The 26,968-nt window shown below is 36.2% G+C and overlaps 1 protein-coding gene across 4 annotated transcripts in view; it reads right to left on the reverse strand.

The window, feature by feature from the left end:
• The window catches only part of LOC311095208 (teneurin-3), a 143,681-nt gene that overhangs the window by 96,248 nt on the left and 20,465 nt on the right, over positions 1–26,968 (reverse strand). For all 4 annotated transcript variants that reach the window (XM_084133622.1, XM_084133621.1, XM_084133620.1 and 1 more), the window contains exon 3: positions 26,382–26,642. In XM_084133622.1, the coding sequence (XP_083989748.1) occupies positions 26,382–26,642 (261 nt within the window). The remainder of the gene's footprint in view (positions 1–26,381; positions 26,643–26,968) is intronic.

Below are 26,968 nucleotides of genomic sequence, written 5' to 3' on the forward strand. Positions count from 1 at the left end.
AGACCCATGAAATAAAATCTTATAAAACATCCTAGCATTAACATTATTTAAATGAAGCATGTTTTTTAAAACACTGAGCAATTTTCCCTACCAGTGGTAATTTCCCAAAATAAATTGAACAGTGTGTTGTTTCATTCTCTGCTGAATTTCACCTTTAAATGGCAAATGTGTACTGAAAACCCTTTGTGTGTGTGTGTGTGTGTGTGTGTGTGTGTGTGTGTGTGTGTCTCCTTGGCTAATCTATACCAGAGAAAACTGCTGATCTGAGACAACAACCAAGAACTACTGCACAAACAAAATATTTACTTTACTTTTGGTTTTGTAAGACCACTGTGGTCATACATGTAGCTTTCATTTCATGCGCTTTCCTTTCAGTTTAGCAGTACAGGACTGATGTTCTGAAAATGATTCCACCATTTTTTACATTCAAACTGAAATAAATAAGATTTGACCTTTTGCTGAAGCGTACTCTGGCAAATTTATTATAACCTTTCTGAATTGTAAATTGAATGTGCTGTTTGTTAATACTGATTTAAATAAATCAGGCTTAAATAATGTTAATGAAATAAAGTTTAAATACTAAAATATTAATAGCAACACAAAAAAACTAATTTCCATTGGGTCTCATGCAAAATGACCCAACCTACAATGCATAATTATAATAACCAATCATGTATCACAGAGCCAGAGCACTAAAAAAATTAAGTAAAGCAAATGTTTAATTCATTGTGATAAGCCTCAAAGACTGTCTAGTGACAATGCTCACTTGAGACGAACAAGACTAAAATGGGTGCTTTTTTTGACATTAAGAACTGAGCACTGGAGAGAAGATCTGACATTATCACTCACGAGTGCCAAGTATCTAGGGCATAGTTACCATTTGAATATGATAAATGCCTTCCTAAGAACTCTCTTATCGTAACAATGCAGAGATGAATTGGGAATACAACAAACAAAGCGGACATATGTTTCATAGCACGCAAACCCCAGGAGACAGTCTATATGGCATTAATCACTCCACTGAAGAGCACTAAAAAACTCTCAAAGCACAACATTACAAACAGCCCTGATTTTACATAGCGTTAAGATGTTCCAAAAATTACTGCATCAGTCAAACAATACAAGAGCAGTGCACGTACAGAGTGTAATTGGAGCTGAGGTACTGGAGATGGATTGGGGTCGGGCTGTCAGGAGGATAAGCATCAGATCAGAGGCAAGGTCCGGCAGCATGATGTCTTTGCCTCTACTGATCCTCACTCAGCCGGGTCAGGCTTTTCCTGAAAGCCCAATGTGACAGCCAACCACACACGTATCGACACACACCTTATTACGACCACCGTTGATTTAAGCAACGGGAATTGTGTGGAGAAGGACAGATGTTGAAAGACAGACACTGGGTATTCTACGTCTACCTCGTGTTGTTAGAGTAAACAAACAACTTTATAGGGCTTTTGTGGATATACTTCTGGTGTAGCTCAAAGTCAGTGTGGATCTTTAGCTCGGATACATTGATCTATCTGCAATAGAAAAAACAAACAGGCTGTTCACACTGGACGTGTTCTTGCATTATAAAAAGGCTCAAAGCTTATAGTGCAGGACCAGTGTTCATTTCAATGATATTACTGACAAAAGGGTACACTGTAAAAAAAAAATACATCCCCAAGTCAAAAATTTAAAGTGACCGATAACATCTAAATTTTTCAATTAGTCTGACGTATTATTTCTCATTGAGCCAATGATAACAGACTATTGCAACAAGAATTTCACTTGGGCCAATTGAAAAATTTAGATGTTATCGGTCACTTGAAATTTTTGATTTGGGAGGGTTAGAATTTTTTTACAGTGTATGTTTAAAGAGGAAAACCTCTTTAAAACATTTTCCACTGTAAAATGTGATGTATATATTAAATTGACTTGGCTTGACTTGACAATGCATAACAATGTTTTTTTTTGAAGAAGAAATATACAGAAAGAGTAAGATTTTCAAATAATCCAATTATAGTCTATTATGTTGGGGACTGACACGATTTAGTATTTCACATATCACATTACCATATAATTATGCTTTATTTTTTTAAAATTTGTATTAAATAGTTGAATTTAAGGTATACTACAAAACTTTGGAGCCAGTAAGATTTATTAATATTTTAATAAGTAGTATCTTATGCTCAGCAAGGCTGCTTGGGTAAGGCTTTTTTTTTCATCCAAAATATAGTAAAAACAGTAGTGAAATATTAATACGGTTTAAAATAACAGTTTTAGAATTTGAATATATTTAAAAAATTGGGTTAGGGTTAGGGCACACATTTATTGCTGTGATGGTAAAGCTGAATTTTCATCATCGTGACTCCAGTCTTCAGTGTCACATAATCCTTCAGAAATCATATATTGAATACATTAAAAGTATATTTTAAAATATATAATAATAATAATAATAAATATAAACAAAAAAATTGGAAAAAATGCTGAAAAGATGCATGAAAACGGCAAAGACGCAAAAGACGCTGAAAAAGGTCCATCTAACAGTGTTTCTCAACTGGTGGGTCGCAAGACCGTTTTGAACAGGTCACGGAGTGTGTGGTCAAAGAAACAACAACAAATGCAATTCTATGTTTTTTTGATGCGAGACTTTTATTTTGAAAGATATGCGTGAAATTTGTTGACACTTCTGTCAGACGCTGTTTAAGTAAAGCCTGCCAGAGAAAAACGTTGTCCTGATTCAGTATCTGCGGTCAGATGAGATGTTGTCAGGCTATGTGGCAGTGTCATTATTCTAGTTTTATTTTCATAACTTGTTACGAAATAAAAAGTTGTATTTTGTATATTTTATTTGTGGTGCCTCTTACTAGCTTACTTACTTTATTGTATTGTATTTTTAATATTCTTTTAGGAATTGGGTCAAATGGCCAAACCAGTTGAGAACCACTGATTTAGTGCATGTTTACGCAGAACAATGTGCAAGAGAGTGAACAGCCCCTTGAAGGTGTCTCCTTATCCACACATTCCCTTATTCAGCGTTCATATTTTAGATGTGTTTGTCCTTGCTTTTTTACTGAGGGCAGACATAATCAAATCTGCAAGATGCCTTCCCGCCATTAAAGGAGGCAGTTGTTTTGAGAGATGCACATATAATGAAGGGAGCTCAAGATGAGCTATGCTCTTTGAGATGCAACAACTTCAGGATGGATGTCAAGATGAAGGGTTTGAATTTAGGTTTGGCAGGGAGGAATAGAGCCTCAGTCAGACGCAGAGGCACGTTATGCATCCATTAGCTTCAGAAAGAACAACATATAGCTCGGCACCAGAATGTAACGCACATCTATATTAAATGCAGGGGAAGAACACAAGTGTCGATTTAGGTTCTTTTTCAAGTGCCTTGTGCACCTGTGCGGCACTTTCAGCGTTTGAGGGACAGACTCTGTCTTCTTGTGATCTGCTCTTCATTATGGATCGCAGCAGGGGTTTCGTGCAAGAATAATCCGGATTGAAGCAAGTTGTTGACAAGGGTGGGAGCAGCTGAGATGAAATCTCCTGTGGCACGGCATGTCAAAATCAACCCAGGGGGCCTTTTACATTGCACCTGGTTTTCACACCCACCAAAACAACTGAAACTGGATATACGTAATGGAAAGGAAAGGGGGCTGACATTTTGGACAGAGCACCACCTGCATCTAGACATGACAAGAAGACATGTTTAAGAAGTCGAAGTGAATTCAACCTGTAAAGTAGGGCTGAACGATTTTTGAAACTAATCTAATTGCGATTTAATTTTTTTATCATCAGTATTGCAATTGCGATGTATTTAACAAAGACAAGCAATAAATCATTGTATTTTAGGGGTGGGAATCTTTAGGCACCTCACAATCTGATTCCAAATTATTCTTGATCTACTTTTTTTTCTTCTTAGTTAATCTTATAATTAGATGTGTAATAAAATAAAATAAAATATTTTAAGTACGTTTTAAAATAATTACACATTAAAATAAGAATTTTATATATACTGTATAAACTAATATAGCTTTAAAACATAAAAGCTAGTAAATAATAAAGAGGAACGAAAAACATATTACAAGCAATAAACAAAGTGTGATTTCAGAATTTAAGAGTATCTGAACGTTCCATTCCATTCTCGTCTTTACTGTCGTTTTATTATTACTGATGACATCACATACAGCGGGAGATCTAATAATGCATTCACACTAATGCACAGATCTATGTGGTTTGTCCTGTCTGTCTAATCCCTTAACTGTTAACTCTTAACTGACATAACTGTGTTTACATTCATTTTGTGTCATAAAACCATTTTGAGTTGCAAGTATACATTTAACCACTTATACTGAGATGCACACACACAGCCGCAGGCGTTAGCGCTCCTGCGCACATGAGAATTCGAAATTGAAAGCAGCCTTCTGTCAGTGAGTTTCATATTTTTAATATATAAGCCCACTGCATTCCAAACGACATAAATGATGCCTACGTAGAGCAGTAAGGAAAATACTGGAGGGTGAGAAGCGCACTACAAGAGTAACATCAAGCAAAGCGTGCGTTTCTCACAGCGCATATCCTGTGCAATGAAGCCCGCTAATGTCATTGTAATTCGCTTCAACCTATCCGAAATTTATGAAAGATTATTTTACGGAAGGTTAGAGTGGTGTGTGTGTGTGTGAGAGGACTTGGAAGCAAGTGTGTGTTTCTTAAACACAGGCAGCATCATTACGCATCTGTGGTTAAAAACTAAGCTCAGAATTGACCCAGAATCGTTGGAGAGAGAATCTTTTCTCCCACCCATATTGGGCCAACACAATAGATAGATTAAACATAACTGTTCTTTGCTGTAGGCTAGGCCTATATGAGTGCCACGTGCCAAGTTGATGCTTCCTCTGCAGACTACTTTACTCTCGCGTGTCAGGTGACCAGAGTGTAATTGCAGCCTTTGCGGTAAAAAAAAAAAAAACGTTTTATCATATCGCGATATTTCCGCAAATGCAATTAATCGTTCAGCCCTACTGTAGAGCAACATGTTTCATAACATAGTCCACAAATGAACTTCACAGCAGTGGGGAGTTGAGGTCTAGCAGACTCATTATTCAGCACCTGTTAGACTCAGACACAGTGCAGCTATGGGACTAACTTTCATTGGTGGCAAAATGGATCTTTTCAAATATTGATGAGAATGCGATTGCAATTTATTACACATTTTGTGATTTATTTTCTGGTTGCTCTCACAGGAAAACCAATTCAATCTAGCAGGGGGATACAAGCAAAACCAAGTCACAGGGAGTAATTCTATCGTTCAAATTGAATGTTACAGTCTCTAATAAACAGGTCATTGCCAGGAAAAAAAGCCTGGCCACAACAAAATATCTCTCCTTGAGTTGTGGAACAATCTGCAGCTACAAGTACAAATATGAATTCATAGGTAAAATACAAATACAAACAGTATGAATTCATAGGTAAAATTACATCAAAAGCATTGTAACCACAATCTATTTCTTCTATTAAAGATTCATCAAGAACTAGACTCATCTGAAATAATTTAAACAATCAAGGTTTTCTGTTCGCAGAGAAGTTTCATGGCAACTAAGACTAATAGTTTATCGCTGAATTAGCCGATGCAGGTGACAGCTATTGTTGCACTTTTCAAATATCCCTTTCTTCTTTTGCGCAGAGTGGTCGATCTCAGTATGCAGAGATGTGAAGCAGTTACATGTTGACTTCTAAGCCCTTGCCATTTTCTAGATCGACCTATGTTCAATATCCTGATTGAGGCTAATCATTACACCAGCTTGCTGAGACAATAACTTTCTCTCAGACAGCGGGCTTTGCCAAGGACTCTGGGGATCTAATGTTTTTTCCTGTGGCACACGGCCTCATGGCTTAAGGCATTAACAGATGTCACTCCACGCCACAATCTGCACCTTATAGATATTGATATAAAACGATGCAGGAAAAATGTTCACATACAAACCTGTGTTTTTCATTTTCTAAATAATCATTATAAAAGCATTACAAATTCGGAAAGTGCTTGAATTGTTGGGACTAGTCAAAAGCCAGATCATATTTTACCTAATTTATTGATGCAATTGAATTCCTGAACATTTTCATTTTAGCAGGGGGCCGTGAAATGAGAATATTCCCACATTGTCATAATAACATTGTGCAGCAGAGGTAGAGCGTGCAAGGAGAGGACATTGAGAGAGCAAAAGATAGTGAATAATGGTTTGTCCCACTCAGCACTTAAAGGTTGGATCTCTATTACCAGCTGATATAAAATGTCATTCGCGTCCCTGGGAAGAGTGGATTGTGATATTTAATGGTGGGTCCTGGGACTTGACTTTCTTTCCCAGAGCTCTCTATCTTCCTGCTACATTATTCACAGGGCTGTCAACGAGCACCTGGCCAACATACAGCAGCACCTACGTCTACAGACGCACTGAAGGGTAGAAAATGGACTCTTCTCCAGCAAAGCAAGGCTTTTATTGAGAATGATGGGTCTGCCATGATGGCTTCACAGATGCATAACACTGTCTTCAGAGCCCTGAAAAGATTTGAAAGATTTTTCTTCCATTTTGGGGATTTTTCCAGCATTTTTTCTTATTTTCATTGATTACCTTTGCAAGTTTTCTCCACATGATCTCAGAGAAAGGCTTGTTGGGCTGTTCAGAAACATAATTGGGCAAATGCTGACAAAATAGCCATAATGTGTGGGGATGTTATGGATGCACACTGTCTAAAACTGATGTGGTCTGATGTCTCAAAACTTTTGCACAACATCTGTTTATCAGGCTGTTTTAAATTATGTATCTAACAACATGCTAGTTTCTAAATAAGAAACTATCACCTATTCACATCACCTGTGCATTCGACCTACTAATAAGTACACACGCATATGATTTAAAAAACAGAACAGCACTATATGATTTACAAAAGCACATTGATGTAGTGAAAATTGTTACAATTTCAGATACTAATGCTTCAAGATAAACATTGATGGCTTTTTGTGTTTGTCTGAAAATAGCTTCTATATTTCATGCTCAAAGGTTTATTCCCTGTCAACCCTTCCCCACATGTGGTGGATGAAATGCACAAAAAATAATAATCAAGAATAAAAGCTTTCCCTTTAAGTGTCTGATGGACTATGTCAAATAATTACAGTTATTTGTCACCTCATGGCAACCTGTTTGAGATCTATTTTTACCTGATTCATTGTGATTAGGATAGAAATACTTTGAAAGCTTTTAAGAACCTTGAAATGTTAGACAATCCACCATTATTTGAAAGTACAGTAAAGTTCCTGTACAGAAAGTCCAGCTTTTCTGTCATTTTTTTAGAGCTTGTTTGATTATTGACACATACTCTATAAAACAGAAAAACTCAGAAAATTCATCATGTCCTGAAATAGATTAATGCAGTTTTCTGCAATATTTGTAAGTAAGACTCAGCCATGGTGAACTGTGTATGTCACACAGCAAAGAGAGGACAACAAATCCACCATAAAGCAAATTTAATGAAGTCCCAAACGGCAACCACTGAGTTTCTCTGGCTTTAAAAAAAGGAAAATTCCCACAACACCACAAACTGTCCTTCAATGTGATTCTAAAGTGATGCAGAAAGTGAACAGTCCAACTTGGGTTGTATGGTATTTACATTTAATACAATGTTCTGCAGTACCAAAAATCCTCATTCAGCACAATTTGGTACATGACCTGGACAACAATGTGCTGCTATTCGATGGCGCTGACAACTACTTGTTAGTATTTGTGTAGAACTGAAAGCCCATTTGCCACTACTGTTCACATTCATCACTAATGTAAAGACTGTGCAGAGCTGAAGTTCCAACAACTGCTGTTTATCTAGATGGCATTTTAAAGCTACACTGTGTAACTTTTTAAGTTGATTCTTAGCAAAAAACACTTTGTTCTATCAAAAGTATATGTGCTCATTCATGTGTAATTACTTCCACCAACTAATAAAGTATTCTCGTAAGCGTAAAATCTGCCATTTATAATACATACGAGCGAGTCGCTCAAATGGCGGCAGCCATGTTGCGCCTCCATCTTGAAAATACATTCGCCAAAGAGGTACATACCTGGAAATTCAAGCTTCGCCTTTCGCGTTTTACACTCAGTGACACCGTGACGAATGCGAGGGGGAGATTACTCGCGACTGCCGGCAAATTTGAAAGATTGCTGAAGATGGAGGATCACGCCTATTTTCGAGGACATGTAGCAGAGTCAATGGTTTTCCTCGCGTCAATGGTGAAAAACTAATATTCACTGGGTAGTCATATACAATTTCACCGCTAGATGGGGGAAAATATCACACAGTGTAGCTTTAAGACATCATATGCCTCCTGAAGCAAAAGCTGTTTCTGTTGTCTTAAGATACCTCATATGGGCCAAAAGAAAAAGAAAAGAAAAGAAAATAAATATAAGGGAAATTCCAATTGAAAATGGATATTTTACCAAAGACTTTATATATAGAAAGACGGATATATATAAAGCACTAGTATAACTATGAATGATAGAAAGTGCAACGCGTAATATGGCGGATCCCGAGTCCCGCCTTCTAAAGAAGCTCCGGTTCATATAGAAACAGTCAGTGTTCTGAGACACGCGCTTAGGACTGCGCATGTGCATTAGCTTGGTCCAGCCTGAAAAATGCAGTTTTTTGTCATGATTTGAGCATTTAAAAACAAAATGTATGAGACAATTGTTGTCAGATTTCATTGGTGGATTCAAATATGAAATTTAATCGTAAGCCTGGCGAACCGTTTTGGAGAATTTGATGTTTCCCCATTCAAAGAGAAAGGAGCTGCACTTGCATGCCCGAGAGGCGTTTCAAATAGGGATGCACCGATACCACTTTTTCCAGAACGAGCCCGATACTTTCATTTTGGGTACTTGCTGAAACAGATATCTGTATTTTCACTGCATTTGTAATTTTTAAATATATTGGATAGAGAAACCAAAAGAATATGAATCAAATTTGTTGGCTTAATTTGTTTAGCAAATATATATATATATATATATATATATATAAATATATATATATATATATATATATATATATATATATATATATATATATATATATATATACCTTCAGCTATTCCCATGCTGCAAAAATGTATTGTATGAGCTTCTGTTACTTTCACTGTTCATTCTATTGCTCTATCACATTTTATCTATCATTTAATTGCACAGCACATATTTAGAGCTGACCCAATCCTTAGCATTGAGTCCTGCTGGAGCAGTGGTTCAAATTCTCACATTCTCTATTCCAATTTTGATACTACAGCAAAAACTAATTAATGTAAATATAACATTATTAAAGACAAGTAAGCAGTCAGTAATCAAATAAGAACAAATAATCAATCAAATTACAAATAGCACAAATAAATACAATAGAACAAAGAAAGGTTACAAATGAAATAAACAGTGTTTTTGGGGGGGTTTAAGGTAGGTCTAACAGTAGTTTTCAGGTACAGAAATTAAATAAAGTAATCAAATGTGAAAGCACTGCATATTCATCAGTGTATAAATTAAATATAGATAGATCTTTATACAAAGGTTATTCAGTCAAGAGCAGTGAGTGATTTATTTGTCCTTTGTTGTTTGATTAACAATAAAACACAGCAGCAGGTTTATTATGCTGCTGTCCCTTTAAGACTTATTGCACAGGTCCAAAATACTGTTACACATTTTATTTATCAAATGTCTACACTTAAGATATAACCAGAGATGGTCTTATATTAGGGAGATGAGAGATGATTAGCTGCAAAGTACTAGTCACTGCAGGGTGCAAAAAACTATAACTTAACTGCAATTTAATACACATTTAATTCATTAAAATTAAATGTATTTTTTACCATCATTCTATAAAAAGCGTTGTCATCGTCATTAGGCACACAGTAGTTAACACAACACGTCATGTTTCATTCTAATTAAACAACATACAATATAACAATATTTATAATTAAATAAATAATTGTCTTTATTCATTGAAGTACATAATATCACTCCATATCATATGCATACATGCAGTTATAATAGTCATTACAATTCAAGTCTTATCATAACTGGTAAAACCTGAAAGCCAAAGAAAAAAAAACATCTTTCAGGGCAGCGCTTCTGATGTTTGCACACAGAAAACTTCTTGAAAATGTCACGTGATTACTGTAACGCCTTCCTGTAATAATGTAGGGAAACCACTCGTTGTATACATCATGTAAAATTTACCATCAGTTAATGTTAACAATACATGCCTCGTTTTAGTTTCTTTGCCATTGGCATATCTGACCGAACTACAAACTTTCCACTGATGTCTGTGAAAAAGGGATGCGCTTGACAAGCTTTTGTGTCTATGCCGCTGCATGCTCATTCCACTGCGTGGATCAGCTCACGCACCACAGCTATATAGGCATTACTACTGTATATTTTGTTATATTCCTCTAATTAGATACATTTACTTCATAGACAGCCTTCTTTTTTTATTCCCATTATACTCTCTGTTGTCTGCGTTTCTTTGTTTAGACACAAACACTACACATGCTGCGTGGTATCAGTTGTTGGTATTAGAGCATTACAAGTATGAGTACGAGAGCGCAGTATCGGGCTTAATAGTTTCGAAGATGACCGCCGAGTGAAATGACTTGTCTTAAAGGGACTTTGATTTTACCCAATATTTGCCTCATCAAATAGAACTGCAAGACAAACTGAAATGCTGTGTTTAGCTGAGAAAATGTTCAGAAAAAAAACAGAGCCACACAAGGTTTATACATTTTGGGTGAAATCAACATATAGTACTAATTAGTATAACACCATTAAAAAGTTTGGGTTTATTTATTTATTCATTTATTTATAGAAATTCATACTTTTTATTTAGCATTAAATTAAAGTGACAGCAAATACATGTATAATGTTACAAAATACTGCATTTAAAATGAATGCTGTTCTTTTAAACTATCTATTCATTAAACAATAAAAAGAAAGTATCACAGTTCCCTCAAAAATATTAAGCAGTATAACTGTTTTCAACATTGATAATAAGAAATGTTTCTTGAGCAGCAAATCAGAAGACACTGAAGACTGGAGTAATAGCTGCTTGTTTTAAATTGAAATAATATTTCACATAATCACTGTTTTTTACTGTATTTTTTATCCAATAATTGCAGGTTTGGTGAGATTCAAAAAAAAAAACAAAAAAAAAATGTATTTGTCTCTAATAAATGGATAGTTCACTATAGCTTATCATCACCACTCACATCAAACTTGTGAGAAAAAAGAAAAAAGATTCAGTTTCCGTTAAGTTTCTGCTAAGAATATGCAGATGCAAATGTAAATGAATATGGATTTTATACATGGTCTTGTTATACTTCAGACTGTTGATATTTTGCTGCAATTGTTCAGAACCATCTGTTATATTATAGTGGCAGGATTCTGAAGAGATTTGTGCTTCAGAATGGAGCGTGCCACCAAGCTAAACAAAAGCTTGTCAATCTGAATGTTGCTCAACAACAACAAAAAAGTGTGATTTGTGATTTTCTGGTGTTTGCACTGCCAAGTTGGGCCTGAGCCCATCATTAGTGCCAAAGATCTGGCAGATACTGTTCCCAATTTCCAGACAACTGTACAGCTGCCTGATTGTTTAACAGACTTAAGAATTTATTTGAAGTCTCCAAACAAAGTTGCAAGACCATCTTCACTGAATTAGACTAACACAATTTGGAAAAAAAACAAAGGCATCTGCTCTAATATCCATTTTACACAGGTTTAACCTTATTTGCTTCAAAGCATCAACTACTTTAAACAGTCTGAAGGATAAGTGAAGAAATAATTGGTTTGGGTAAATTAAACAGCTCTGGGTGAAATTAAACTTTAAGTGAACTTTACTTGTACAAGGAGCGTAACCATATCCAATCAGGTGGCATTGAAAGCCACTTTGCAATCAAACAACATCCAGATGGCATTGTGGGCCACACGTTGGCAAGGATCAAGAATAGGCTGCAGCTAGAGCCGGAAAGGATCACACCACCATCATTAGTTTGTTATCCAACAGTGTCATCTCGAGATAATGGACATTTATGGATTCGCAATGATGGATGAAAAAAGCCTTTTCTGAGAGTCGCCTTGCTGCAGCGAACCCAAATTACATTGTGAATGACGTGAAAATAATGTAATGCGGGTGCCTTCAACATTTAATGTGATTTAAGAGACTGTTCTGAAGTCGATTCAATGTAGAGTCTTAAAATTGTCATGGTTTTTTAATCCAGGATGAAAGATCCAATGGCCTGAGCCAGAGACGGATGACAAGTGGCACGGAGGGTCCTTGACCTCTATATCCGATTCCATATGAGGGGAGCAATAAAAGGATATGGAGAGGGTGAATGAGTTGTGAACTCCAAATTCCTCGATTTATTTCAGTGTCCTATAAAATGGGCAGTAGAGATCCTGACCTGCACGTGTTCACCCTCACACAGAGTCAAAAATCAATATCTTTCAGGAAGAAAAGTACCCAATAAACTGAATTATTGTTGGGCAAAGCATTTAAAGCTGGTTGTGTTGTTGGTGGTTTAAAACATTTTTTTTTTAATATAAATAAATAAATAAATAGAAAAGAGATCAAGTCTCAAAAGAATGGAAACATGGATGAAAATTATAATTACCATGCAATCAAATAGGAATAAATAAACTGTGGCCCTGCTATAACATAGAAGGTTATTAATAGATCTGAACTGTTTATACAAAGGCATAAACAAATTCCTTTCCCCATAAATGAGTTTGGATTGGTCTTGGCAGGCTGGTTTGTGAACGTTACGTATTCAGGTGGTGAGCGCCAGCTTTCACATTCCCGAGTGAGAGTAGGTGGAAGCTTTTATTCGTCAGACGAAAGCGAAAGAACGGTAGATTTGAAAGAACACCATTAGATGAGTCCGAATTCTTTTCTCACAATTTTGTCTGTGATGTGAGATTTAAAACCCTGAATCTCAACATGTTTGTTGAGGATTAATGTTTGCACTTGGCCATGTGAGAGACGATTATTGACATGCTGGATAGACAGTGATGTTGTGGCCTAACAAAATATTAATCTGCCCTAAGAACAAAGCGCTGGTGTTCTCGCTCTGCAATCATATGCAATCTCATGCAATTCTTAAGGCGAGAAACGGCAGGCAAAAACATTGGGGTTTTTTTTACTGGTCAATTTTGCGATTTTTGGATAGTTGTCTTCAATAACATGTCTTCTTTCAGACTTGTGGTGAAAAAAAGTCCGAAATACACATTTATGTCTTTATTTTACTACACTTTGTCTGTTTGCGTCTGTAGATTTCTCATAAATTCAACAAAAGTTGGCGTTCTTAACATGTTGCAACCAATCGTGAAAGTAAAAGGGGCTGAATGCGCAATCTCATTGGCTGATTATAAATCTTTAAAGCCCGTTATCTCAAAATGACTTTTCTCTCATACTTCAAGTCCGAAATCTCCACTTCAGTAGCACCTATATACACCAAACTTTCCAGTCTTGTACCTAGTTATATTATGAAGACATTTACAGAGGGATTTGTAAATATATTATTCCTAGCCTGATTTATATAACATTGTATTCCAAAAAACATGGCGAAAATCATTTTTTTAAGGCTAGTGACAGTATATTCTGATTTACAGGATAACAAAAGTAGATATCCATAAATCCCTCTGTAATTTTTTTCCCATCTAATATGTGAACACAATGAAAAAATAATGTTTAACCTGAATTTATCCAATACTCAGATTTCATTTTTTTAAATATATGCATATAAATAAAATATAAATTTTACCCTATTCACCTGTAGTGTCTCGCCTTAAGAGGGAAAAATATCTAGCATATATCAGACAAATTACACAAGCATTTAGTTTGTGCTTCAGTGAATGTTTGGGTGATTGAGCAACCGAACATTCAGACGTGGTTTATTATCTGACTTTGGCTGGGTTTCCCCAAACACTAAGTAGGATGTTAGTAGAGTGTAAAATATATTTAATATCTGATAAGAAAATGAATGACTCATTTCTCAAAAGCTTAAGTCATACGCAAGTGCATAAGTGTGTATTTCTTTTTCAAGTCAGTCACAATGAACACTGTTCTAAATGTTCTTTTGTGATTTTGTGCAGAAGAAAGACAGTCATACATGGATGGACATGAGGGTGAGTAAAGGACATTTTAATTTTTTTGGTGAACTATCACTTTAAAGGAATAGTTCACCAAAAAATAATTTACTCACCCTCAAGTTGTTTTAAACCTGTATACATTTATTTCTTCTGCTGAACACAAAGGAAGATATTTTGAAGAATGTGGGTAACCAAACAGTTGATGGACCCCATTGACTATTTTTTTTCTTTGTGTTCAGCAGAAGAAAGAAATTCATACAGGTCTGAAACAACTTGAGGGTGAGTAAATGATAACAGAATTTTCATTTTAAGTGAACTATTCCTTTAAAGTCAGATTGAGTGTCCAACAAAACAGGCAGGACAAGAAATAACTTTAAAACATTTTATAAAGATCTATAAACTCTTTTGGGTGCACTTTTTCTTGATTTACCATTAATATTTACATTTTTACCATATTGACTATTTAAATTTCTTACCAAAGCCATACTTATTCTTTATTCACTAATGTTTTAATAAAATAACAAATTTAAATGTCTCAAAAACATACTGTAATTTCCATGTTTGACAGTATGACATGCTGAGGTGTCTAACTATTGGAAATATTGGTGAAAGCTTTGGTCTTAGTTCAGCACTGTTAGGACTAATGGTTCTTGTAATGATGCCCCTAAGTTCTACTTCATAATAAGCAATCTGTGCTAATGTGGGGAAAAGGTGCTGCTTCATCATAAAATAACGTACAGTACAGCATAAGTTAAGATTATTTTAAAAGTATGATTAGCAACTAAAATGGAATATATGGAAACTCTCCCCTTATATTGTACCTTACAGTGATCTGAATGTTTTTGCAGTATCTGACTCATATGCTAACTGTGAGAAAGGAAAGTTCATTTGAAAGTTTTGGATGATAATAAAACTTCAGCTTTTATACTGTAGAGTTAATTGTCCATTGTCCTCAGAGATGTTTGAGCAAACACCACACTTAAAATGCACAATTAATGCTGTTGAAGACAGATGCAAATGCTAATATACAGCATGTTATAATTTGGTTAAAAAAAAATCTGTAATCTTTCTGTATGCTTACTGATGTCACGTTTGGCTGTGTAGTGAATCCAACAAAGACGAGATGCATGACACAGAATGAATAAAGATACACTTTAATAAACCGTGAATAAAATCTACACTCTCAACATTAATGCAAGACAATGAACAGAGGAAACTGAGGGCTTAAGTACACAAGGAAAGATGATCAATGGAACAAGGAACAGGTGTGAACTAATCAGGAACAATGACAACTAATAATTAGGGGTGTGACGAGATCTCGTGCCATGAGATTAAAATGTGACGAGATTTCTCGTCGGGGTGAAAAGTCTGTCTCGCGATATTGCATGACAGAGCTTGAGGGTGAAATTAATATGCCACCGCTACATTTACATTACATTACGGTGCCCAACGCATCACCGCCTCCACTGTCGCTTTGCTTTCTTTTTAGAAATAATTTTTTTTTAATTCAGTTGGATAACGGTCACTTCAATTGTAAACTATTGTGAATGTCTGCTCTACTCATCCAGCACGAGCTGTAGAGTGCACAGTCACAAATAGTGCAGCAGGAATCACAGTTCACTGATCGCGTGGCGATGACGGATGATTAGTTGCACAACAGAGCATAAAAGTCCAATAAATGTCTTATCTTGTAGAACGCACGCTCAGCACCGCCGCTCCCTGTACACAGAGAGCACGTGCAATCGCGAAAGTAAAACGCAAGCTCGCTGATGTGCGCAAATTAGGCTACATACAATAGCCTGTCTCCCAATATCAAACAGCACTTTGAATATTGAGAGAGTACTTTGATTATGGTTGCACTTATTGTTTGCACTTAATAAGACTAAGAAAAACTGTTATTTATTTTTGTTATTTAAACTTTTTATTTCTATGTTCAATTTGTGGAAAGGAGTTCAATTAGAAGGTCACACACAGCCTCAATCAGAAGTTCTGGAAGCTCATATAATTCATGTACAGTAAGGTCTGAAGAGACTCATGTGAAAGCATACAGGAGAAAAGCCAGTCAGTTGAGTTTGTGGCAAAACCTTTTACAGTTTCATACTCAGAAAGTAGAACTGAAATGACATCCATTACAAGATGATTAGTTAAAACATTTTGAAATGCACCTGCACTGCATTTTTCCAGTCATGAATTTGTCATTATGGATTTTTTTAAACATTCTGTGCAAAAATCTCATCTTGTTATCGTTCTCGTGAACCCAATCTCGTGTCTCGTCTCGTGAGCCAAGCGTCTCGTCACACCCCATCTAATAATGAATGAGAACTCAACCAAAACTATGGAAAGAAAAACAGAACAGATTTTTGTACTTGAATTCACATATCTAATGCAATAACTATTTTAACATGAAACTGATTTGTTATTTGTGCTTGGAAATGTCTACAATGCTAATTTAATCTTTATTTTTTTAATTCTGCAAATGGGACACCAGAAAGTGAACTGTTGCTTGTGTTTTATAATATATGCAATGTTTATTTCTTTTCTTTCTACTACACCAGTTCCTTTTATCAATATTACAAAATGTCAAAAAGACAAAAAATCTTTCATTTTCATGACAATGTTTGAAGATTTTTTCCCCTCATTATAAAACACAGCCAACTAGGCTCACAGTTGGACAATTAGAAACAGGCCCGGAGTGGGTAATCGGGAGAATCGGGAGAATTCCCGGTGGGCCGCTTCACTTTTGGGCCGGTCGAGGATTTTTATTTTATTTTTTTCACATTTCAATGTCACGTTTACATTAGGCTACACACTTTCCGCATTCTGACACCGCAGCGCACAGCCTCTGCAGGGGTTGTACCATGTGAGGGAGTTCTCCCCTCCCCTCCTATAGAGTTGGTTGGGTCCATAGCCCGTCTTTTCCAAAACGTTTTCTCAGGTAGGCTACCGCGGCACCGCCCGCGCCTACTGATAGCTGGGCCGGCCCTACAGTAACGGTACGCGTCAGGGAGGATGGATGGAGGAAGAGGCCAGGAGGTATGGAGGTATGGAAGCTTTGTTTCCGCCACAGAATAAAACATTTTAAAAGATAATTGTGACTTTTTATCTCACAATTGTGAGTTTACATCTCGCAATTCTGACTTTATTTCTCAGAATTGCGTGAAATAAAGTCGCAATTGTGTGTTATAAAGTCAGAACTGCGTGAAATAAAGTCGCAATTGCGTGTTATAAAGTCAGAATTGCGAGATATAGAGTCAGAATTGTGTGCTATAAAGTCAGAATTGTGAGATATAAAGTCAGAATTGTGAGATATAAAGTCAGAATTGTGTGTTATAAAGTCAGAATTGCGAGATATAAAGTCAGAATTGCGAGATATAAAGTCAGAATTGCGAGATATAAAGTCAGAATTGCGAGATATAAAGTCAGAATTGTGAGATATAAAGTCAGAATTGTGAGATATAAAGTCAGAATTGCGAGATATAAAGTCAGAATTGCGAGATATAAAGTCAGAATTGTGTGTTATAAAGTCAGAATTGTGAGATATAAAGTCAGAATTGTGTGTTATAAAGTCAGAATTGCGAGATATAAAGTCAGAATTGCGAGATATAAAGTCAGAATTGTGAGATATAAAGTCAGAATTGTGTGTTATAAAGTCAGAATTGCGAGATATAAAGTCAGAATTGCGAGATATAAAGTCAGAATTATGAGATATAAAGTCAGAATTGCGAGATATAAAGTCAGAATTGCGAGATATAAAGTCAGAATTGTGAGATATAAAGTCAGAATTGTGAGATATAAAGTCAGAATTGCGAGATATAAAGTCAGAATTGCGAGATATAAAGTCAGAATTGTGTGTTATAAAGTCAGAATTGTGAGATATAAAGTCAGAATTGTGCGTTATAAAGTCAGAATTGTGAGATATAAAGTCAGAATTGTGTGTTATAAAGTCAGAATTGTGAGATATAAAGTCAGAATTGTGAGATATAAAGTCAGAATTGTGTGAAATAAAGTCGCAATTGCTTAAAGTCTAAGTGAATTATTATTTAACCTTTAGGCTACATTATTTGTTAACCCATGGTATTAATACAAACTACACAATAGTACGAGCTGAACTGTTGCTTCATTTATCCAATTTAGAAAAAGTGCTAATTTGGAATTCCACCATGGAAAAACTGGGCCGGTCTTGGGCTTGAAACTCCCGGGCTGAAAAGTGGCCCCACTCCAGCCCTGATTAGAAATACCAAAAAAGGTCCAAGTCCATTTCTGAAACTGATTCCAGAACAATATTGTATTTATAATTGAGATCAACACTTTCCAAAAATCCTAAAGCCCAGATAAAGACACCCTCCTCCATCTGTGCTGTGGGATACAGAAAAGGCATTTTGAAGAATTGCAGAAGCGCTGCATCTTTTTTTAGGCCATCAAAACCTAATCCTGCTATAAGCCGATCAATTGCATTATACATAGCTATAGACTATAACCTTTAAGGCAAAGTCCTCGTGCTGAACTGTAATAGAAAAAGCAGCACAGACAAAGAGACAATTTGACAAATGGTAATTATCTCTATCAGTCTTGTGCTGCTTATGAAGCTAAAGCTGCACTGGCACTCTGTGTGACCCGTTTCGCCTGTCTCACTCTAAACTTAGACCATCAGACCAAACTCTCCTGCCACCCAGAGTAATGAGAATGCATCAAACACAGCCCTCATCAGCTTTTCTGTTTGAAGTTTGCCTACAGAAAAAAAGGAAAACCCTGAGAAAACAACACTTGAATGGCTTGCTGGCCATGTCGAGATTGTACCAGATTCTTTTACATTGCAAGAGACTCATTCAATCTCTAAGCTGCCACATGATAGTTGTACACTCCTGGACATTTTGGCCATTGTTGTGGAAAAGTGAAAATGCATATGGAAAACAAGCTGGCCTTGGTGTCTACAATGATCAATGGAGCAAACACCTTGATGTCGTAAAGAAAGGTGGGGAAATGTTCGCAGACGTGACAGATGGTTGGTTAAGCATCCTGCCGACGGGTGAGGGACGGCCTACATGAACGCACATACCTAGAACTGCCTCTGTCTGCCCCTCTGGGAGTGTGAAGAAGTTTTTCCTAGTAGTCTGTTATGATATGCATTTCCATAAAGGCATTTCTCACCAGTCCAAATCATTATAGTTGATAGAGATAATGTGGATTCTCCATCATTGAGCTAAATGGAAATGTGGAACAGATACTACAGTGCACAAGGGAAAATGCGGTCTCAGTTCTTAAACATAATTTTAAGATCAGAGATTCCTCTCTGATCTTATAATGATGTTTAAGAACTGAGACTGCATCATTCATTGGCCTTGGGATGAGAATGTATATACACATAGAGCCTATATACACTCCTCTCATGTGAAAACACACTGCAAACACCCACATGCACAGGGGCAAAAGAAAGAAAGACAGAGAGAAAGCTTCACAGGCACTGAAGATCCTGATAGGGGTCATTTATCCTCTGATAATAGCGATCAGGCCAGACAAAAGCAGGGGGCAGCTGGGTTTCCAGGCTATTTCCTGGCCAAACGAAAAGCTTCTCTAACTTTTGTTCACAGTGATGACTTTTGTCACAATGTCTTTCTTGGCCAGACTGTATAGGCTTCTAACATCCCTTACAAGAATACAAATTAGCTAAGGGTTCTTTAAGGGGAAAAAGTTTGTCTAACTTTTTTTAAAACAAAATCTGGCTTGCTAATGTTTTGACAACCATATTTCTCCTCTTCTTTTTTTTGTTTTGTGTGAGGTCTTGCTTGAAGGTTCACTTAATAAGTAAGTCTCTAACATTAATATATTCCCTTTACAGCTCCCTTAAAGGGTTAGTTCACCCAAAAATGAAAATTCTGTCAGTAATTACTCACCCTTCCATCCGCGTAAGACCTTCGTTCATCTTCGGAACACAAATTAAGATATTTTTGATGAAATCTGAGAGCTGATCACTTCTCCATAGGCTGCTAGGTGGCCGAAACTTGCTGGCCCAGAAAAGTTATTAAAGAGATCGTTAATATAGTCCAAGTGACTACAGTGGCTCAATCTTAAGTATATCAAGTGACGAGAATACTTTTTGTGCGCAAAAACAAACAAAAATAACGACTTTATTCCACTATTCATTTCCTTCTCTCTGGGCCTCTAGTTGGTTCACGTAGTGTTTTGGCGCTGCACGTCTGTGTTATACGTCATCACGCATCACACACATGACCAGCGTCGGCCAATAGTGAGCCTACGTGGTGACGTGTAACACAGACGCGCAGCGCAAAAACACTATGTGAACCAACTAGAGGCCCAGAGAGAAGGAAATGAATAGTGGAATAAAGTCGTTATTTTTGTTTGTTTTTGCGCACAAAAAGTATTTTCGTCGCTTGATATACTTAAGATTGAGCCACTGTAGTCACTTGGACTATATTAACGATCTCTTTAATAACTTTTCTGGGCCAGCAAGTTTCGGCCACCTAGCAGCCTATGGAGAAGTGATCAGCTCTCAGATTTCATCAAAAATATCTTAATTTGTGTTCCGAAGATGAACGAAGGTCTTATGCGGATGGAACAACATGAGGGTGAGTAATTGCTGACAGAATTTTCATTTTTTGGTGAACTAACCCTTTAAATATGCACAAATGTTCATTTAGTAATGAATATAATCTTTCAGCTTGGTGATTGATAATATAGTGTTTTATTCAGAACAAGAAGTTCTTACTTTTTAACTTTTATGTTACCTGAATGAAAATTTCATTTTTCCACCTTCATAAAAGTTTGAATGAAGTTCAAGATCCAAATTAATATCAGAGGGCAACAGAATTTCACATGAACATCCAGTTAAAGCTTGTGGAAAAGAAAGAACTGCAGCAGCAGTACGCATTCACAGCAGCAGCAGCACCACTGAATTTTTGCTTTATTGCCTATCTTGAAAAGAGTCTTGTTTGGATGTTCCTCACGCTAAATCTCAGACTATGCAATATATCTTCAAGTGCTTCATTAAAAATGGATAATCTTAAATGATACCAGCAATAAATATGGTTTATAGCTAAAACAGACTCTGATATATGACTCTCCACAGGGGTTGTATTTATGTCTTTAAAAAAAAGAGAGATTTCCTATGTATGTGGTGTAGATTTCCAACTTAAAGAGAAAGTTCCCCCCAAAAATGAAAATTCTCATCATTTACACACCATTGATCTAAACCTCTATGACTTACTTTATCATACAGGTTTGAAAAAACATGAGTAAATGATGACAATTTTCATTTTTGTGTGCACAGTCCCTTTAAAAGCATCATATAGGGATGGATTTAATCACTGTAAAGAGAAAGTGCCCATAAGAGAGTCACTTCATTCGTCTTGATCAATTGCTATCCACTTGGGTGTGTGCACATTTCACTTACTATTTGGCCAAATAAATATGTGCAAAATAGTTCTAAATCCAAACTACTATTCCACTGCTATATCCAATGCTAATGCATGAGCAGCAAAATTCTGTCTTTCTCTTTGCCCCATTAGTTTTTGAGTTTTGAGATTGCTCAACCCATGTGTCCATCCACGATTGCTCATTCATGCATGTATTATGGGGCTCCCAAATCTCCATATGTGACAGTGAATTTTACATAATGACATGAACAACCAAAACGTATTTAGCTTTCATGATAAGATCTGTACAGAAATAAATATTTTAATTACATATATATTACTGACTATTAATAATTACTTATACCGCTAGTAAAAGACAATCTAACTGTCACAACAGAATGCCCTAATAATCACAGCAGATAAAAAAAAAAAATCCTGAGAAAGGGGTCCTTGCTGCTAAATGAGTGATGATGCATAATGAAGACTGATCAAAATTTGTTAAACAATTATCTGCATGTAACCATTTAATCGGTTTATTGCAAACAAGGGCAAAACTACCTGATACACAAGGCAGAGGAATATCAGTAATGGAGCGATGGAGATGGAAACATAACAGGTGTACTATAAGGATGATGTTTTAAGTAGTGCTTTTCACCCTGGAGCTAAGCGGCTCTGAAAGCATTACCCACAGCATTTTTACTGCTGCTTTCTTTTCAAAGGTGCAATGCAATGCAACACATCTAGACCATTGCAAGTCAGCTTTGATGATTATGAGAGCGATTGGTTTTACAGCATCAAACATATGCAAAAAAGAAAGAAAAAAAAACACAGTATAGCCAATTCATCCGCACTGATTGTGGAATTGGTCAGAGAGAAAGACAAGATTATTTATTTTCAGTTGTTCATCTGTGTGGATGAATTTCTTAATTTTCTCATATTTTATAATGCATAATTTGCATTAGGAACACATTAGGAACAAAGAAATTGCTTAAATGGGTAAAAATACATACTTAAATTCAAGCCTTGCCACAGAGAGGCCTACAGTAAGACCCTGGACTACAGACAAATAAATCTGTTTGCGTCAAATGTATAAAGAATCATTTTTATCATGACATTTATTAAAATATTTGTAAAATTATGTACCACTAAGGGTTGATCTTTCCTAAGACGACAGACTGTGAAAACCCTATGACTATATCCAGAGCTGCCAACTCTCACGCATTCACCGTGAGACGCATGCAATTGACACTTTTCACACGCTCTCACGCCACACATCCATTTTCTCACACACAGAAAAATCACGAAGCAAAGAGGTCACGGAGACCGACAGACTAGACAGAGCAGGTTGGTTATGATAGAAAAAAAATCTCAGCTCTCAGATTCTGTCACTTTTATTACGAAATTCAAACAATAAATATCGTTTTGGCGCTTGTAAATGTGATGCGACAGATCCCCATAGCGGCATGTGAACCGATCATCTCTACAGTACTAGTGTACTAGTAAACTAGTCTACTAGTAAATAAACACGAATGAACACTGAAAGATACAGTACAACTTACCGAAATGTATATTCCTCATACATAATATCCACTAATCAATCAAACAAAGGGGTCAATAAAACAGCTGGAGAACAATTATGTCACATAACATTTACCTCAGGAAAGCCATTTGATGACCATAATATGGGCTATAGCACGTTAGTTGGCTAGAAAAAAAGAGCTATAGAGAGTATTTTGCTAAATATGTGTACTATATTACATATTTATTATATTTTTACTTATATCATTAAATAAAGTTGTTATTATAATAAAAAACGCATTATATTTAATTTGAGTTATTTTTAACCTTAAATAATAGGCTACTGCCAGCTGATAGGGCTCTCTGTATGTTTACAGCATTAGGTGAGTTGTTTTTTTCTTGAGAAAAATGAATGCCTACCTTGTGTAGCCTACCTAATATTTATCCAGATGAGTCAATATTAAATCAAATCACAATAATTGAACTGAATTGAAATAATAAAAAAGCATAGCTTACCAGAAATTGTACCATGTAAACATTGTAACATTTTGTCACTAAACCCCCCCATCCAACATCAAACATCAAACATCCAACTGACTAATAAATAAACATAGTCGCTCTCCAGAGTTGTCTATAACTTTATGTAATAATTACTAGTCCGTCTGGAGGAGGCTGGACACATAGAACAGAGTGCTATAATACAGCTTTAACGTGTTTTTGCGTAGCAGACTGGAGAGAATTTGGGAAAGATGCGGAAAGATACAGAAGCTGAAAGACTGTGCAGAGAAACTTGACCTCATTCTCTTAATGGAATGCTGTGAAGCAGACAGCCTGCTCTCAGCTACATCATTATATTTTGACTCAAACGGACCAAGTCCCAGACCCAACCTAGCAAAGAAGAAAAATAGCTTTGAATATGCTGGTCAAATACTACTGCTCACCTCCATGTCTGAATCAGACAAACCATCAGAGTATTTTTTTTAAAACACAAGGCTATTTTGCAGATACATACAGTAGGGAACAAGCAGGGTACAAATTACACGTTCAGTGGCCTCCAAAAGTTTGAGAACGAGAAAATGTTTTACGTCAAATAAAAACTAGTGAAAGTGTTTAGCATTTTTCTAATAAAATATAATTAAATTTCATTACAAATTATTCATATAATAACATACAGTATAATCTGATGGTCATGTTATTCAGAATGATTTGAGAATGAGACAAAGAAAATGAACTTATTCTTCAGCAGAAGAAATTTAGACCTTTTGCACAAAATAATTCACATGATCAGTGACACAAATTTGACCTAGAAATGCAGAATCAGAAATATTTCTTATTCATTTGTTGTAAATAATGTTTCTTTGTTTATAATGCAGAATCAGAAATATTTCTTATTCATTTGTTGTAAATAATGTTTCTTTGTTTATAATATTATTCAAAGTCTAATGTTTTATTTCCACTAGATTTTATATCCTAGATTTTCAAAATGTACTCATCCCACTTTTACATCCCACTTTATAAATCTAAATATCAAATGTTAGTGAACTTAAATAGCAGTATATCACTTGGGCTATTCTTTAGTCACAAATGTGTACATATAATAAACTATACTAAGACAAGAGCTTCTCAGAATTGAATTCTTATTATATTAAACATTATATCACACCAAACGAGGAAGTAGCAGCAATAAATAGTGTCTAAAGTGACATGAAAATTGAGCGTGTGCATTTCAGATGCGGTTTCCTTTGATCAATGCAGTGAATGCTGAACAAGAGACACTACAGATCATCCATTAGAAATGTTTAGCCTGCAGTGAGTAGGAGTAGATTACATTCCTTTATTTTTTCCTTTCCTCTTTTAAGAATAAATATCCATTCTGTCAGAAATAACCACCGCATGGCAGAATAAACAAATATTTTAAAACCTTTACTTTCCTTTTTCCCTACTAATCTTGCATATGTTTGCAACACAGTAGTGAATATATGAATGTAAATTTGAAAAAAGCTCAGAACAGAATATTTTTCTCTTTTGAAAGCAAAACCAAGTAAATAAATCACAATAGTAAATAAATCTAGTCCAAAACAGTCCATCATGCCCACCACAAGAAAAAAAAGTATGCGTCCTCAGAAAAAAAAAAAAATTAAAATACAGATGTATGTGCTTTGATATGTACTGTATATATTTCATATATAGACAGTTTGCTTTTTCAAAGACACTCCCTAATCCACAAGGCATTAGGGTTTTCAACGCACACCAATTTGCACTTCAAACAGTGGGCCCCTCTTTATCCACCGTAGCGTTTGTTCACAGGCCCAGCAACGCCCAGTGGATCCACACACGCTATTGATCTGCGGATCGGGCGGGTCAAGTAATAAAAATAACATTCTGATTAATTTCAGGTGGGTCGCGGGTAGATATGATAAATCATTATTAACGAAAATATTAACTACATTCTCTAAAATATGAGCATGTCTAAAATGTAATTTTTTTTTTCGCCAGGCAGACAGGCACTAATTTGCACTCTCTTTAAGATATACACTGCGCGGGGTCCGCTTTTTTAAGCAGAAATGGAGCAGGTCCGAGAGCGAAGTAAAAAAGAAGAATTAAAAACAAAACAAAAGGAAGGAAAGAAAGAAATGTACTGTGTGGGAGCGTTTTAGCGAAATGGTTAACAAGGATGAATCAAGTGCTGGATATGTAATATGCAACGGCTGTGATGCGTATGTGCGTGTGTGTGTGTGTGTGTGTGTGTGTGTGCCATCGCCAAGTCCGCTGTTGAAGGTGATGATCATCCATTTATCATCACGCCTAACAACACAAAAATAATTGTAATTTGACCATTGGGTGCGGGTCGGGTGCGGATACTTGAATCAGAGAAAACACACCGGGTGGGTGGCGGGTGGACGATTTGTTTTTGGCTGCGGATTCGGGTGACGTCGGAGCTCATCCGCGCATCTCTAACGCGCATATTAGTGACTTTAACTTAGCCATCTATGATTCGGCACAGGCCCAGAGGAAGTGTCAAGCAGTTCTCTGCACCGTTTGCTCATATGCTTCAGGAAATTGTGTTATTCTCTCTGAAATGCCTACAACTCCCACTGTGCCCCTTAGGCTGCAAACATAACCAGTAAATCCATTAATATTGTCATCTCAACCAATCATTGGCTACCGATTGTTAGCTCTAACCAATTACATCCTTGCTCTTGAATGCCTCAAGGTGACTTTGCCTTGACTTCCTCAGGGGTATTTTCCCATTTTTGCAGTTTTATGTCACCAACATTTACTATCGGGGAATTTTGCCCAATGTAAGGATGTAAAGTTACATTTGAGAATGAAACACAGGTGGACTTACCATTCTCCTGATCCGATTTGTTGTCCTGTTCTGTGTCTGTGAGTGTTAAAGCAGAGTTGGACCGGCTAGACATCCGCGAGTCCCGTCTGTGTGGCTTAACCCACAGCATGGCGCATTCGGGAGAAATGCCCCCAGCTTTCTGAATATGGTCTGCTCCGCTGAGCTGAGTATGATGACTGAGTCCGGTCTCAGCGCAGAAGCTCAGACCACGACGAGGAGCAGGTCCACATATCCCAAGCTGCCTCAGTGACAGACTCTGGCCTGCAAGATTCAAAATGCATACTTAATTCAGAGAGAATATACTGTAAACTTGCTGAAAAAAAACATTCAAACACTATTCATTTATACTTGCAGTATATACACTTTTATATTAAAATATTTGGGAATATAAAATATTCATATTATAAAACCAGGGGGATATAATTTATTTTTATTTTGTGTAAGATTTATGTTTTTGTTTTGTTTTTCGTTGACGAAGACGAATTTCATTGAAGAAAATAATTGAAGAAAACACTAAATAAACTAAATAGACTAAATAGTTAAAATAGTAAAAATAAGATCAACGATTAAACAAGAAAACAGAAATG

The sequence above is a fragment of the Abramis brama genome (genome assembly GCF_963993115.1).
Source record: "Abramis brama genome assembly, chromosome: 13".
Classification (NCBI taxonomy): Eukaryota; Metazoa; Chordata; class Actinopteri; order Cypriniformes; family Leuciscidae; genus Abramis; species Abramis brama.